We start from the raw sequence: 16,577 nt of genomic DNA, 5'->3' as shown, positions 1-16,577 counted from the left end.
CTGATATGTATATATATTTATAAAGCCTATAGTCCGACCATTTAGCAACTTGTTGTTGGTATTATGTTTTCACCATTTACAAGTTACTTAGTCATATATCCCGTTCCATTGGTTTGGAGTTCTGGGGGCATCAGTCAATGCAGAGTATATTGGAACCCGCAATCTCAGCTCTTCTGATGGTACACTGAAGTCTAGCGCCAGTCGAGAAACAGCCATCGCCCAGTTGGAATTTGTGAAATAAATATATCTGCACCATAAAAAAAACCTTAGAATGAAGCAAATAATTTGTGTTCTTCTTTGTATGATATCAACAACTGTGCAACTGGTTTTAAATGCACCTTAGAACACACATGTATCAACACTACATATGAGCAGGCGGAGGGAGGTTTGGAGTCTTCACACACCCCCGTTCTCTGCTGCCTATTGGAGCGGGGGGGCTAGGAGGAGGAGTTGGCCGTCCGATTGAGGTCTGGGGTCTCCCTGCTGCTGCCGAGCCAGGGCCGTCTGTTTCTCTCCACCCCAGGGAAAAGGGTAACACTACCTGGGTCTGGGTGCAGTTTCCCCCTCCAGGGGCAAGGGTACCTGGACCTGGCGCTTAGAGTACGCTTGGGGAGTGTGATTGTGTGTACAGTGTCTCTTTATGTCTGTCTCCACGTTGGGTGAGTGTTGAGTAAGTGCATATGAGAGCATGAGGGTGGGAATGGATGTCTGTATCTGTGTGTGCCTGTTTGTCTGTGTCTATATGTCAGGTTGGGTATCAGACGCTACCTCTCTGGGGACATCTCAGGCCCTCTAATGTATGGAGGCCTATCTCCCCCTACCACCACTTCCCCTGCCAGTGGCAGACGACCTCAGACATCGGTGCGTTGGTGGTTCTTTGTGTCCGGGGATGGACGTCCAGGTACGCACCGGCTCACTCCTGGCAGCTGCTTGTTGGGGCCTGGAGCCTGGGGCTCACTCAGGCCACTTCGGGGGTGGGGTGCCCTTGGCCTCTCGGCCTGGGGCTCGGTCACTCTGGCACAGCTGGCTGCTGGCGGAGCTCACGGGATCAGCAGCTGCCTTCAGCTCAGTTAGCTGATCAGCAGCCGCCTTCAGCTGAGTGTCCAGTGTTTCCTGCTCAGCAGCCGCCTGTAGCCCAGTCACCAACTCCACCACCATCACTTTCATCTCAAGTTCAGTCACCCATAGCTCAGTCTTCACCCCCGCTATCCATAGCTCAGTCGATACCACAACCAGATTTTCTGCAAGCTTTGTTACAGTCCATAACCCAGTCAGTAGCTCAGTTAGTGGAGGAATCATTAGCGTTGTCATCTGCTCAGTCAGCCACTCATCTTCACCCTCAGCCAGGGGTCCCAATTGCCTCTGGTCCTGCATCTGCTCCAGCTGGAGGGCCCGAGGGGCCCGTCCAGCCTCAAGTGTCGTCAGCTGGAGGGCCCGAGGGGCCCGTCCAGCCTCAAGTGTCGTCAGCTGGAGGGTCCGAGGGGCCCGTTCAGCCTCCTGTCTCCGCTGGAGGGTCCGAGGAGCCCGTCCAGCAACACGCCTCGTTAACTGAGGGTCCTGGAGGACCCAGCCAAAACATCCTCACATTTGCTGATGGTCCAGGGAAGTCTGTTCAGCCGTCACCTGCTGAATCATCCCCCGCGACTTCTACATCATCGCCTGCAGCATCACCGCCTGCAGCATCACCGCCTGCAGCATTCGCATCACCGCCTGCAGCATTCGCATCACTGCCTGCAGCATCACCGCCTGCAGCATCACCGCCTGCAGCCGTCCCGCTGCCGTCAGGTTCCGCAGCCGTGTCTTCATCCACGCCTGGTCCAGCCTCAGCTCCGTCTTCATCTGGTCCAGCCTCAGCTCCGCCTTCGTCTTCGTCTGGTCCTGCCGTTGCCACACCGGACCTCCGGACCTGCTCTGTGGCCGCCACTGCCTTCCAAGTGGTCGGGCTCCCAATTGGTTTTGCCCGCGCCGCCGTTGCCGTGTGCACGGTCGGCCCCCTGAACTTTTCGTGGGCTCTTGTTGAGCTCTGGTTTCCTTTTGTTTTTGATGTGCTTTTCTGCGTTTTTGGACTCTGGTTCTTCTTGTTTTTTGTTTCGTCTCTGTCCCTCCGTCCTGGGGCCCGTTCTTCGTACGTCGCTTACTACATCCAAGATCAAATGACACATCCAAGACCAAATCATCGCGCTAACCGTGAGCTCGCTAATCCGGTTCTCCGAACACACCTGCTGTTGACGATTAGTACAGCTGGATGAAGTAATGTGAGATCACTGGGTGTCGTAAAAGGGGCTACGCATCGATAGTAGAAACATTGATCGGCAACCCTCTGATTGGTCAGCGAAAATGTCGAAGGAGAGCGCTCGGTATTTTTCGGCAGCAGAGCAAGAACTCTTGAGTGAGGGATTTCAGGAGTTTCAGAGTTTAATTAAAACGCAAGGGAACACTGCAAAGGCTGCAAAAGCAAGGAGCGAGGGCTGGCAGAAAGTTGCTGACAAATTAAACTCGTAAGTAATTTAATAATAACAATAATAATGGAGTGGATTTATATAGCGCTTTTCAAGGCACCCAAAGCGCTTTACAATGCCACTATTCATTCACTCTCACATTCACACACTGGTGGAGGCAGCTACGGTTGTAGCCACAGCTGCCCTGGGGCAGACTGACAGAAGCCAGGCTGCCATATCGCGCCATCGGCCCCTCTGGCCAACACCAGTAGGCGGTAGGGTAGATTTATTATATTACACTATATTAACCAATATTATATTACATTATATTATATTATGTTATATTATATCCCCTTACACATTAGAGCCACAACAGGACCCACTAGAACATGGGAACAAGTAAAAGTGAAATATAAGAATATCCTACAGAATGGTAATATTTATCACTTATATTGCTTTTCGTCTCTTGGAAAGAGACCCTGGAATAATCTGTTTGTTTATAACAGCAACCAAGAAAAGGGCAGAGCAAAAAAAAGACAGGTGGTGGTCCTGCACCCCCTCGTCAACAAGTTGGTTAAGTAAATAATACCCTCACGGGAAAATCGATATCTCTCTATGAGCACACTGTCGCGCTGAGCTAAAGGATCCTGTCTGTCCCGCAATATACGCTGAATTCTGAGGACTCTCCTTATCAATCTTGCACCTTCCGCAATGGGTGGCTCGCGTATACGGACAGGACATGGCTGCGACAGGCTTCCCAAATCCACCTTCGCTTTTATAGCCGTGGTCTCTCATCTTGATTACACGAAGTAATTTACAATTACTACTCTGAAATATGAATTACATCTGTAATAATCACATACATGTAATAGAATGTTAATAGTACATTTCCCTTTTTTAGGAAATGACCTGTATGTATCTGTGTGACATCAATAAATGGATCAGGTGCTGCATTATCTTCAGTTATATTGATGTTATTTATTTATGGTGAAACAGGTGTGGAATATCGCTGTTGCTTTCGTATAAATGAAGCGGACATACCTGCGTGGCCGCGATCTAATCCTGTTTACATAAAGTAAACCTGCTCCCGAGCAGGTTTACGCTCATGGCTCTGTTGCTATGACAGCAAGTCCCGGATGAGCTTCGGGGAACCGAACGATCCAAGATCACGCGAAATCGTCAACAATCTAATCCAGCTAACCTACTTAGCGAGATACGAAGAACGGGCCCCTGGGCCCCCTCCGCCCACCCTGGCCTGGTGCTTTGTGCTTTTTCGTTTGGGGCTGTCGGGAGCCAGCCCTTGGAGGGGGGGTTCTGTCACGGTTCTGGGTCCGTTGGACCCAGTATTTTGAGTTTATTATGTTTTGGTTTATTTTTGCATTATGGATTGTTTTCTGATGTTCTGGTGCTTTGTTTATTATTATCATTATAGATCTGTTTCTGTTATTCTTGGTGAGGGATCAGTTCTTAGGTTTTGGGTTCTCATGTGTGTTGCAGTTTCTGTTCAGTGTCTAGTCTGTCTCTCAGTGTCATGTCTGCATCTGGTTTAGTACTTCTTGTTTCCTGTCTTATTGTGAAAGTCTTTGTCTTATGTTGGTGTGTGCAGCTTAGCTCCCCCGTCTCTTTAGCCCTGATCTCCCCCAGCTGTGTCTCCCTTCTGTTGCCCATTCCCTCATTACTACCCTGTGTATTTAAGCCCTGTGTTTTCCCATGCTCGGTGTCACGTCGTATCATCAGATTATGCCTGTGTGTTTCTGTTCTCCATAGTCCATGTTCACTTCATGTTTTGCTTTCGTACCAGCAATAAAGCTGAGGTCTTTGAGTTTCAAGTTAGTGTCTGAGTCCTGCGTTTGGATCCTCCTCTCCGCCTGCCCGCACACAGAGCCCTGACACCTGTGGTGGTAAAGAAAGCATCATTGCACAAAAGTGTGTGCTAGTCCAAATCATTTTTCCCACAGTGATAATACAGAGCCATTATTTTCTTTCCATATTAAGTTAAAGCTTTGGAGATGGCCTGCCATTAAACTTTAAGTTGCTGCAGGAGTTACAGTGTAGTGAAATTATTTTTTATTGAAAATTTGTCTGTCTGCTGTCTGTATGAATGTGTGTGTTGTAGAGTCTTGTTTGAGGTCTGATAGTCTACAGTTAGCCAGATGTCAATGCTGAGGGAAACGGATACGATTCATCATATTTAAATACCGCCAGGAAGAGAGGGGCGGGGTGGTGGGGGACTCTGGCAGGATAAGCAAATAAGCAGCTTGCAAAAAACCTTTAAATACCGCCTATTATAGGAAAAACGAAACCTAAAGGTGGGCTAACTCGCGAAATTCAGAGCACTCTACAGCTCAACAATCTTCCGTCTTTCCGTTCAGGGATATGGCTTTTTATCAGCAGTCACCTTTTTACAACCCGGTAAGAGAATAAAATATGTTCATCTTAAGACTTTTCGCTCTTTCACGGACGGCAATAATACTCCTCTGCGCTCTCACGGCTGCTCCGTTAGTCCGTTACGCAAGACCCGGTGAACGCAGCGAACACAAACAGGCAGTGCGAGTTTTAGACCTCGCTGGTCGGCTTGGTTATACGCATGAGAGTAAAACGTTTTGGGTTTTTTGCGCATCATAAAAGTTTTGTTTTGTAAAACTTTCCGATCTTTCCAAAATGTTCACTTGCGAGCAGCGTGAATGAGGAAGTGTACACTGCTGCTTCCTGAATCTAAACACTGAAGTGAACTTTGGCCTCGAGGTTTTCAGGGAAGAAAAGACACATGCAGATGCTTGAGTCCGTGAGGCGTCTCGAGTTTTGGCTCCAGTGCAGCGGTTAGGTGGGAAACAGATGCGCAGAATATGAACAAAAAGAAAGTTCGAAAACAACCCGAACAACTTGCGTTATTCCGATACGGATATAGCGTGTAAAATATCGAGCCAGAACAGAATTCATATTTGGACATGTTTAGTGGCCCAGAAGTAAATACATTTGCTTAAACATCTGCGACGCACAAACAAACCAAGTGCAATAAACAGTGCGGTTAAGACGAACTGCAGGCTTTAAAACTGGTGTCACACAACTTAAACTAAAGATAGTGTGTAAAAGTCTATCAATAATAGAAGATCAATAATTAAAGTCACAGCTATTCTCTGATGTTCTTGTGTAAAATGGTATTCATTATTTCTATATTCCACTTCCTATAAGATCAGATTATAATAGTGAAGCTGCAATTCATGCATGACAGTTTAGCAGGAAGTGGTTTACAGCAGCAACATCCTTTTGCATTTTTGAGGCCTTTCCCCCTTCTTTGGTTCTAAGTACATCATGAGTAGCAGGACTTTTATTGAGACCAGATATATAATAATAACACTAATAATAATAATTATGCTGCTGATAACATGTATTATTGTTGTCCTTTGTATATCTATGTAAAGGTGTCGTTGGGGTGAAAATCTTTTTTCCAGGGAGAGACGATAAAACACTTTCTTTTCTAGACTCTACATTTTTTAAATGTATTATTTATTTATTTTAATGTGAGTGCCAACTGCTGGCTGCTGTGGAGGTCCTGGAGGTCCTTACACTGGGACCAGGCTGCATTTTTAGGTTAAAGTCTGCCATGTTTAGGTTGAGGAGGCTTCCTGTTGGCGCGCGTGTGTGTGACTGAAGTTTGTAATAAGGAATAACTGAGTGCTCAAATAGAGTGTTATTGCTTTTCCCCACCCCAATGAGTTTAGCCTAATTCATGTTTTTCAATCACTTCCTCCTGTGTGTGTATGCTGATATGTATATATATTTATAAAGCCTATAGTCCGACCATTTAGCAACTTGTTGTTGGTATTATGTTTTCACCATTTACAAGTTACTTAGTCATATATCCCGTTCCATTGGTTTGGAGTTCTGGGGGCATCAGTCAATGCAGAGTATATTGGAACCCGCAATCTCAGCTCTTCTGATGGTACACTGAAGTCTAGCGCCAGTCGAGAAACAGCCATCGCCCAGTTGGAATTTGTGAAATAAATATATCTGCACCATAAAAAAACCTTAGAATGAAGCAAATAATTTGTGTTCTTCTTTGTATGATATCAACAACTGTGCAACTTTGTGTACCAAAATATTCTCAAAACTGAACAAATTAAAGTTCACAAATATGTGTTTTTCCAACTTAGATGTGAGTTTTCATGTCAATTTTGCCAGCCTTTTCTTCTTCTATTAAACTGCTGCCAACATAAAAACAGACATTCATGAAGAAAGAGACACACATATTAAAAAGTGATACAAAGAGCACCTTCAGGAAACAAAGTAGCTACAAAATATGTAGATATATATCCATTAGAAAGAAAAGAAAGAATGATCAGTAACAAAATGACTGTTTCTTTGGTTTATGTGGCATTCTAACTTCATGTATTTAATTTTTGTAGCATATTAGATTTTGCAGTCAAAATATAAAGCCAGTAATTAGATGTTTATCCATGTTCTTTCTAGATAATCCCATTCACTGGGTCAATCCAAGGTGGTCTGCAGGAGGGGAAGTCTATCACTGTCAGTGGACGTGTCGTACCTGGGGCTGACAGGTCTGTCTGCTTGTTCCTTTATTTATCAGCAGAAGTGTTTTATTTGTTAACCAATAATTTTCTTCAAAGCTTTCGTCAACAACTTTTTTTTTTTTTTGCACAAAACAAGACGAAACTAAATAAAAACGAATGCAGGGGGACATTAACACTTTCATCTATAAATAAAAATGAGATGAAAATGTTCTGGACTGACAAGATCCAATCAGAAGTAATTAAGTCACCAAAACCACGTGAGAGTGTTCAGTCCACTCAATGGGCAGATGTGTCTGGGGCAGGAGCAACAAAAGTAAATACAGTAAGAAGTTACTGTGTGAGAAAAGATATGTTTGTTTCATTGAAAGTTGATAGCCCATACAGACCGCTGCACATCTGTGTTAAGGGACAGCCACTTAAGAGGTCACTATTAATCATGTGTCTCATCACATGAGCCAAGGTGTTTTTTTTGTTTTTTTTAAAAAAAGGCATGGATCTGATATGCAGGGTCCAGAACCCCAAAACAGGAAGTCTGGGTCGGCTCTCTGTTTAAAAAAAAAAAAAAAAAAAAAAAGACTCTTCTAATGTCTGAATTTTGTGTGGGTGAACATGACCCAGCTTCGACCTTGGCAGACCGTGGCAGGCGAGGTCCCTGGCTCAGCTGCAGGGGAGGGGTGGTGCAGTGAGCTCAAAGGGGCAGTGCAGGGAGGTTGGCAAACAGGTGCACAGAATCAACTAATGAGGTTTCTCCCTGATATATAGCGAAGTGTGAGTCAACAGAAGGGGGACTAGCTGGAAAGCTGGTGGAGTGGGTGCCAAATAAATGTTACATATGTGCTGTTGCACTAAATGCTCCTCAAACGTAAACAACATACCAGTGTGTCAGGTCAAACTTTACACACACCTTGACCTTGTGTGGGACTGCAGGAATGTGGAAGATAAAAACATGTGTCACCAACCTATCATTATACATGATTCTGAATAAGAGAAAGTGTTGTTATCCCCCTGCGGTTAGCCTGACCACTGTGCTGTTGTCCACAGACCTCACAATGCAGGGGCTTGGGTGACCCCCCGTTGAAAGGCCAGTCAACATCTGACAAGGCACAGGAGAAAGTGCTGTGCTCACATGAAAATAAAATTAGGTTCTTTAGCATTACCTTAACCTGCCATGTTTGGATGAACAGAAAAGCAGAAAAGGTTTACTAGGTCATATTAATGTATTATGTTTTTTTTCCTGCATCTTAAGATCTTATTCTCTTTCTCTCCAGTAAAATAAAAAGTACAGACTGTTCATTTCTTTGTAAGTTACAAAGAAATGAATGTCTGTAGATCATTGCCCCACTGTAAGGAATATTTTTGTTAATTTTTAGTTCTTTACTCAGCACAGTCATTTAAAAACTCCAAAAACTTAAAAATTACAACTTATACTCATTAGTTGTCTGTGAATATAATCACATGATACACCCATATATTCCTTCTTATTCACTTTCTTACTCACAGGTTCCATGTGAATCTACAGTGTGGTTCCATGGCTGGTGCGAACATTGCTATCCACATTAACCCACGCTATGAAAGTCAGCATTATGTGGTGACCAACACTTTCCAGAATGGGAGCTGGGGCACTGAAGAGAGGAAGTACAATTCCCCATTTCCTGCTGGGTCCTCTTTCACTCTTGTCATTGCTGTCACCCGGGACTTCTACCAGGTCAGCTCCTAAACATTTTAATATGATCTACTCAGTTGACATTTCATTTTACTGTATTTGTGTGTTTATTTAAGTGTAGAGCAGATCATTCATATCATAAAAATCTATTTATTGTATTGAAAGTTTTATTTAAAAAACTAGAATTTCTTAAAATACTCTTCTTTGTGATTCTTTCTCTAAAATCTATTGTTGTGCAAAAATCGTTTTTACTGTTTGGACAATAAGACACAAATTTAATTCCATATGTACTATTACCAGCTCAGCATCAATGGCTGCTACTTTATGGAGTACAGACATCGCCTGCCATTTCACCAGGTTGACACCATCTCAGTGGGTGGAAAAGTGGAAATTTCTTCCATTGCTTTTCAGAACCCTGTGGTGAGGAAGTTTACACAATTTATTGGCTGTTTATTTGAAATGCATAAGTAATATAGCAGCATAGTTGGTTGTGTATTTGTGCTCATGTTTGAATAATCTTAAACCTGATAAATAATCAAGAATATGATAGAACAGTGATAACAAAGTGGTTTCTTTTTGTATTTTATTTCCTGCACAGTCAGCTTTTCCTGCTCAGCCTGCGTTTGCTCCACAATTAGGCTTTCAACCCCAGCCCGGATTCCCAGCACAGCCCGGATTCCCAGCACAGCCTGGATTTCCTCCTGTAACACCAGTGAGTATCGTGGTCAGGTTCTAGTTTGTAACAGCAGTATTTTACTTACATAGTGTACATTAGAGGTGGGGGTGCTGCTTGTTGACTTTAGCTAAGGATATAGTTGAGCAGTGTTGGGCGGTGTAAGTAATACTTTTTAATCCCACTGACATGGCTTCTGTAGAGAAAGCAGTTTGGGGACAAGGAGGGGGACTAACCCATCACTGGGGGAGAGGTTACTGAGGTAGTCAAACAACTAATTCTACTTTGATGGCCTCAGAATCTCATCTCTGCTTTTTGCAGATGATGTGGTTCTGTTGGCTTCAAAGGTGGTGCCCTCCAGGTCGCACTGGAATGGTTCTCAGCAGAATGTGAAGCAGCAGAAGTTAGAATTAGCATCTCCAAATCTGAGGCCATGGAAAAGGGTGGAACACTCACTCAGAGCCAGGGACAAGTTTCTGCCCCAATTGGAGGAGTTTAAGCATATTAGCGTCTTACTTACGAGTGAGGGAAGAGAGGAGCAAAAGACTGACATACAGATTGGGGTGGTGTCTGCAGTGATGTGTTGTGGAAGTTTTCCATTTAAATAAAGCCTGCAGACGAGCGGTGAGCGGTAGCTAACGTTCTTTAATCCAAACACACAAAGAACAGAAAACCAAGCTTGTGGAGAGCCTACATGACCGCGGGACAGACGGTCAGCAGAGTCTCCCTGAGCCCAGCATGGCTCTCAGTTAAATACCTTCTTCAGGAACAAAAGGCAGGTTCACACTCCCTTGCTACCTCCCAGAGTCCTTGAAAAGACAAAAGACTCTTCCTGTGCTCTGCTTCCCCCAACTTCCTTACTACACCCCCACCATTTGTCTTACTGTATGAGTGTCAGACATGTTAAAATCCAGTGGCACCAAGGCATTATACAATAAAATAATGTGATTAATACATAAGTAAAAGAAATTCCTATACAGATGTGAATGCTGTACCAGGCCTTCATGGTGAGGCAAGCACAAATACACTTGTCGAATAACATACCTGCACCTCATCATCATGAGATGGTAAATGGACTGGTTCTTATACAGCGCTTTTCTACTCATCTGAGCACTCAAAGCGCTTTACACAACTTGTGCATTCACCCATTCACATCTTTCGTTAGTGCTTTATAGCTAACATTCACACACATTCATACTCCGATGGAGTATGCAATTTGGGGTTAGTATCTTGCCCAAGGATATTTGGCATGGAGACTAGGGGAAGCCAGGAATCAAACCACCAACCTTCCATTCCAATTAGTAGATGAACTGCTCTACCACCTGAGCTACAGCCATTCAAGAGGGGCTCAGAGGAGAGCTGCAAGTCTTCTACTTCAAAAGGCACCAAATGAGGTGGGCATCTGAATTTGATGCCTCCTGGACAGCTCCTGGGTGAGGTGTCCCACGGAAGGAGGCCTAAGGACTCAGGACATGCTGGAGAGATTATATTGCTCAGCTGGCCTGAGTGTTCCCCCAGATAAGATGGAGGAGGAGGATAGACAGAGGGAGGTCTGGGCCTCTTTGGAAATGGATGTATGGATGCTGTGTGTAATCCATTATTGTAAATTTAAATGTCATTAAGAAATTATCAGACAAAATAATTTTTTCAGTGAATACTGTTAAATGTAATAGAATCAGTGTTGAGGCTGACAGTGGGTGATTTTCCCAACAAGGATAGTAAAATCACCCACTGTCTATAGTAAATGAGAGAAAAAGTCTTAGAAATCAGATAGAAAATCAAGTAAGAACCAGGTGGTGTCTAGATAGCAACAAATAAAACAGGTTTTCGCGTTTTCCAGTTCGGGTGTACAAAGCTAAGAGTTAGGATTTCAAATGAATTAAAAATCTGTATTGTCTATGGTTGGTTAATAAGCTGCAGTGGAAGATTGCTGCTACTCTTCCTCCTCTGCCTTTGCTTCAAATGTGCTGACAATTAGTATGACTCTGTGTTGATTTATTCAATTTAACATATTCAAACTGCTGCAACCTGGTTTCTGAAAGGCAAAATAAATAAATATGTTGATCAATTATTAAATCATTTAATAAAAAATCATTAATTAAATGACAGGGACTTACAAGAGAGAGACCTAATGCTTAATCACCCTGTTTTACTCTTTAGTGTTGCTAAAGATGCTATATTGTTCTTTTTTTGTGAATTTTCTTTGTAGTAGTATTAAAATGGATGCACGAGACTTTTGTGAAAGGTAACGTTCTGGCTTCTAAAAATGTGCTCATTTATTTGTGGCTAAAACATTGTCCCTAACCCTACCTTTAACCCTAAAGATGTCACTAGTGAACTGATGGATGTTAAGAAGGTAAATCTTACCTACCTGTAGTCAGAGTTGCAGTTTTTCTGTTGAAATAATATATATTTCTTGTGTGCAGGTGGTTCCATACAGGTCTGCCATCAGTGGTGGACTAAGACCTGGCAGGACCATCACCATCCAGGGAACTGTATACCCAAGTGCCACAAGGTCAGACTTCATGATCAGATGTTGCTTTATTTACTTTGAAACTAGCATATATCAATTTAACAGCAAACATCATAACTATGTAGTGAAGTGAAACAATTAAGAATTAAACTATACAGTGAGGGAGATAATTATTTGATCCCTTCCAAAGAAATGAATTATGGTGGCTTCATTTTAATGGAGAAGAGCACAATATCAACAAAAAATATGGGAAAAAAACATATTACATAAATGTTAGAAGTTCATTTGCATGTCATTGAGTAAATCAGTTTTATCCCCAGGCAAGACATGACTTGGTACTTGGTCGAGAAACCCTTGTTGGCAGGCATAGTGGTAAGATATTTCTTATAGTTGGTTACCAGGTTTGCGCACACACAAAGCACAGATTTTGACCCACTCCTATGTACAAAACCTTTCACTATCCTTTAGGTTTTTGGGTGCCACTTGCCTTCATTATTGTGCACAGATTTTATAGGGGTGGCTGTGGCTCAGGTGGTAGAGCAGATCAGCTACTGATTGGAAGGACATTTGGCATACAGACTGGAGGATAGTCTGTATGCCAAATGTCCTTGGGCAAGATACTAACCCCAAATTGCCCTCTGATGTGTCTAAACTCAAGTGCAACTAATAAGCATTCACACACAGATGAGTGTGTGAATGCTTATTAGTTGCACTTGAGTTTAGAGGTGCTTGCTTGAGTGGGTGTGATTGGATGAATGAGACATGTTGTATAGAGCGCTTTGAGTACTCTGGGAGAGTAGAAAAGCGCTATATAAGAATCAGTCCATTTACCATTTTCTATAGGATGGAGGTCTGGTGACTGGCTAGACCACTAACATGACGAAACATCCTTTGTTGCCTTGGTGTATGTTTTGGTCATTGTGTTGGCCATGCCAGAAGACCCATTCACAACCCATTTGGCTGAAGGAAGGAGGTTCTCATTCAAGATCTTGCAGTATGTGGCCTGTCCATTGGCTCGATGCTTGACTGTGGATGCTGTTCTTTGGGTCAGCATTGCTCTTCCTCCAAGCATTGTGGGTCGAGTTGATGCCAGAGAGCTCAAATTTGGTTTCATCTGACCACAGCACTTTCTTCCAAGCCTTCTTTGAATTAATAAAATGTTCACAGGCAAGTTAAAGACGGTCCAATACATATGCCAGGAAGTGGTGCTCCAGCGATGCGCTGGGAAGTTTTCACGACCCTCTGCAACGCCTTCCAGTCCGAGGTAGAGCAGTTCCCGTACCAGACTGTTATACGGTTGGTCAGGATGCTCTCGATGGTGCAGCGATAGAAGTTCACCAGGATGTCTGAGGACAGGTGGTTCTTCCTCAGAGTCCTCAAGAAGAAGAGGCGCTGGTGAGCCTTCTTGACCAGCTTGGAGCAGTTGGTCGTCCAGATGAGATCCTCGGAGATGTGGACTCCCAGGAACTTGAAGCTGCTCACACGCTCCACAGCCGTCCCCTTAATGTGGATGGGTGGATGTGGGTCAGCCTGTAGTCCACGATGAGCTCCTTGGTCTTCTCGGTGTTAAGCAGCAGGTTGTTTCTGTCGCACCACTCAGCCAGACGATCCACCTCCTCCCTGTAGGCGGCCTCATCGTTGTCACTGATGAGGCCAATCGCCGTGGTGTCATCTGCAAACTTAATGATGGTGTTGGAACCATCAGCAGGTCTGCAGTCGTGGGTGAAGAGGGAGTAGAGGAAAGGGCTCATCACACAGCCTTGTGGTACACCGGTGTTCATTGTGATGGTAGATGAGCAGCGGTTATCCAGCCGGACATGTTGGGGGCGGTTGGTCAGGAAGTCCAGTAACCATTTGCAGATGAGGGAACTGATGCCCAGGTCTGTCAGTTTCCTGATGAGTTGTGAGGGGTGGATTGTATTGAACGCTGAACTGAAGTCTATAAACAGCATTCTGGCGTAGGTGTTGTTGTTGTCCAGGTGTGAGAGGACAGTGTGCAGTGCGATGGAGACTGCATCCTCTGTGCTCCTGTTCTGATGTAGTAGTAGTGTGTAGTGTGTTACCAAAAGTGTATTTCGTGGCTGCGCTCCCAGCTACCTTCAGATCCTTACCAAGGTCCTCTTGTGTAGCAATGGGCTGATCCACCACTCTTCTCAATGAGACAAAATTTTGCATTGATGGTCATTTTATATTTCTTCCATTTTTTAATAAGTGCACCAACAGTTGTCACCTTCTCACCAAGTTTATTCTTCATGGTCTTGTAGACTATTCTAGCCTTGCGCATGTTACAGTTTTGTTCCTGATGTCCTTTGACAGCTCTTTGGTCTTGCCCACAGTAGAAGAGAGGCTGGGATAGAACACATTGATTCTGTGGACAGGTGTATACACATAATGAGTGGACATCAGGAGTATCTGTAATAGACTGATTGTAATCTGTGTGCCACACAGGGACACAGCCAATGTACAGAAGCCAGAATTGTGGTTGTAGGTGATCAAATACACATTGAAATGTTTCATCTAAAACAGTTTGAAATGTAAATTATCTGCCAAAGCTACAGTAACATAACATTGCTCTTGAATTGACTCTTGTTACCAGGAAAAAACAAACTTAAAAAAACATAAGAATTTTTTTTTTTGCCAGCCAATTGGTAACCAAACTGTCCTGTCTGTATAATTAGAGACTTAAATTACAAAAGAAATGATTGATTAATTAGTCACTGGTATTGCGTTATTTTGTGTTTCGTCACAGGTTCACTGTGAATCTTAGCCACCAGTCTGGCATCGCTCTGCATTACAACCCACGTTTCAATGAGAATGTCGTGGTGCGAAATACCAAGCAGTGGGATCAGTGGGGCTCCGAGGAGCGTGGTGGTGCCATGCCTTTCCACCGGGGTCAGCCTTTCACGGTACGACTGAACATACACACTGTACAAGTTTCAGTAGAAGTCACATTGCTTTGTGGTACACTGCTTTTCAGTCATGACTTCACATAAAATAAAGGAGAATTATAGGTGATCTGACCTCGGAGTACCATATAACTTATGTTTCTATTGTGTCTCATGTTAAGTGTGCTATCTTTAGCACGTTTCACTGTAAACAAACTGATTTCACTAACAAAATGATCTTTTATTTCTTTTTAGTTGACTATAAGTTGTGAAGCTCACTCCTTCCGAATTGTGGCCAATGGGATGCAGACCCATACTTACAAGTATCGTTTCAACCCCCTGCATGCCGTTACCTCCCTGGAGATTGACGGTGACATCAGCCTGACCTCTGTGATTGTGTAGAGATGCAGGACCCTGTTGCTGTTGGCAGCATTTTGCAGCATTTTCCTAACTATAGCCACAGTAATTAGCCATTAATTGGAAGTTTGTGCTAACTGCTTAGTTTGATTATATAATGTACAAAGTATAATCAACATCTCTGCATTCATTTTATAATCGCCTGATTCTATAATATTGTATGCTCTATATTTCTGAAACATGGTCACTCTTGAAAGAAACAACCATTATTGGTTATCAGGGACGCCTAATTTACACACATACATTCTGTCCAATGAAGGCAAAAAAAGAGTAAACATTTTAAGCAAATGTAACACTGTCTAGTTGGAAGTTGGATTTGTCACCAGTATTGTAAACTTGACCCATGTTCAATCATTTTCTTAGTTGAGTTCAGAAGCTTTTACAGTCATTGGTCTGGTGACACAGAAAGCTAGACAAACACATCCATAGGTAATTTCGAATCACAAATTAACCCACAATGGATGAATAACCGCTGCACCACTAAACTCAAGTGGTGCCTGAGTAGTTGATTTTCTTCCCATACTGTAATTTTTATATTTTATTTCTTATCATTCTGCACTTAGATCATTACTAGCCAATCTCTATAATATTCTTTACTGCATTTCACATGAAAATGTAGGGTGGTCTTTTCTGTCTAAAAGAACTGCTGCTTATGTTAATGTTTATCTCTATGATGTTTGTTGGCAAGCTGCCATTTTTCAATACTGTGCTCGACAGTTTCCCTGAGCCATATCCAACTTATTTCAGTTACTTTTCCAACACTGCAAGGTCTATACTGAGCCTCTGTTAGTTTCTTTATTCCAGCTATAGAGTACATATAAGACCGACATAACCGCAGTAAGCAACAGGTTGGTGGTGTCTTATTATGAAGCTTTGTTGTTGTCATCTTGATATTTTAATGAATAAGGACAAAGAAATCTGTCAACATACCAGGTCATGGTATTTATGCAAGCCACCAGGCTGCTTTTTAAAGCCACTTTGTGGGCTAACCCACTGCTTTGAGGGCTGTCAAAACATTAGATATTGTATTGATCCACATGATGCCACGTCATTAAGACTCTGATGTTGTTGGGAGTGCAGACTTTTGGTGGGAGTTTGAATACAGCCTGATAATGTGAGTTTCCACCGACAGTTATTAGATCGCTTTTACTTATATTTTCAACTTTAATATTTCTTTTATTACAAGCTGATGTGTGATGTAAGTGCTGCATAAAAATAAATAAATGATTGCAATGAGCACAACAGTTTGGGCTTTGGAGTTAATTTATGTAAGAATAAATATAATCTTGTCTCTTTGTCAACAATCTGACTTTACAGGTACTGGAACTGGAACCACATAGTAACCTTCCATCATGGCCACCAGAGAGTGCTATAAGGCTTTAGTAAATTGAAATCAGTGTCATGAGACACTGATACAGAGATATGTCATTATATGGCCTGCAGTTTGAAGATAATGTATATATTCAAGATTCAAGACCATTATTAATCCTATGCAA

The 16,577-nt window shown here is 43.0% G+C and overlaps 1 protein-coding gene across 1 annotated transcript; it reads left to right on the top strand.

Annotated features, from left to right (window-relative positions):
* Positions 1–4,695: 4,695 nt before the first annotated feature.
* lgals9l3 (lectin, galactoside-binding, soluble, 9 (galectin 9)-like 3) lies at positions 4,696–16,323 on the top strand. Its single transcript, XM_085244812.1, has 8 exons — positions 4,696–4,850; positions 6,909–6,997; positions 8,471–8,675; positions 8,934–9,053; positions 9,232–9,345; positions 11,733–11,821; positions 14,529–14,685; positions 14,920–16,323. Exons 1-8 carry the CDS (start codon positions 4,815–4,817, stop codon positions 15,064–15,066), a joined length of 957 nt encoding a protein of 318 aa, XP_085100938.1. The 5' UTR covers positions 4,696–4,814; the 3' UTR covers positions 15,067–16,323.
* Positions 16,324–16,577: the final 254 nt, after the last annotated feature.

Source organism: Mchenga conophoros, linkage group LG14, assembly GCF_057382185.1.
Source record: "Mchenga conophoros isolate Kocher_MC1m ecotype Shallow Benthic linkage group LG14, M_conophoros_male_GT1.1, whole genome shotgun sequence".
NCBI lineage: Eukaryota > Metazoa > Chordata > Actinopteri > Cichliformes > Cichlidae > Mchenga > Mchenga conophoros.
Note: the sequence above shows the minus strand (reverse complement) of the source record. Positions and strands in the feature narration are given on the sequence as shown.

Excerpts from the sequence above, each read along its gene's own strand:
- lgals9l3 (XM_085244812.1), top strand. The coding sequence starts at position 4,815 with ATGGCTTTTTATCAGCAGTCACCTTTTTACAACCCG. Across the intron at positions 4,851-6,908 it reads AGTCACCTTTTTACAACCCG|ATAATCCCATTCACTGGGTC; the intron begins GTAAGAGAATAA and ends TGTTCTTTCTAG. Across the intron at positions 6,998-8,470 it reads GTCGTACCTGGGGCTGACAG|GTTCCATGTGAATCTACAGT; the intron begins GTCTGTCTGCTT and ends TCTTACTCACAG.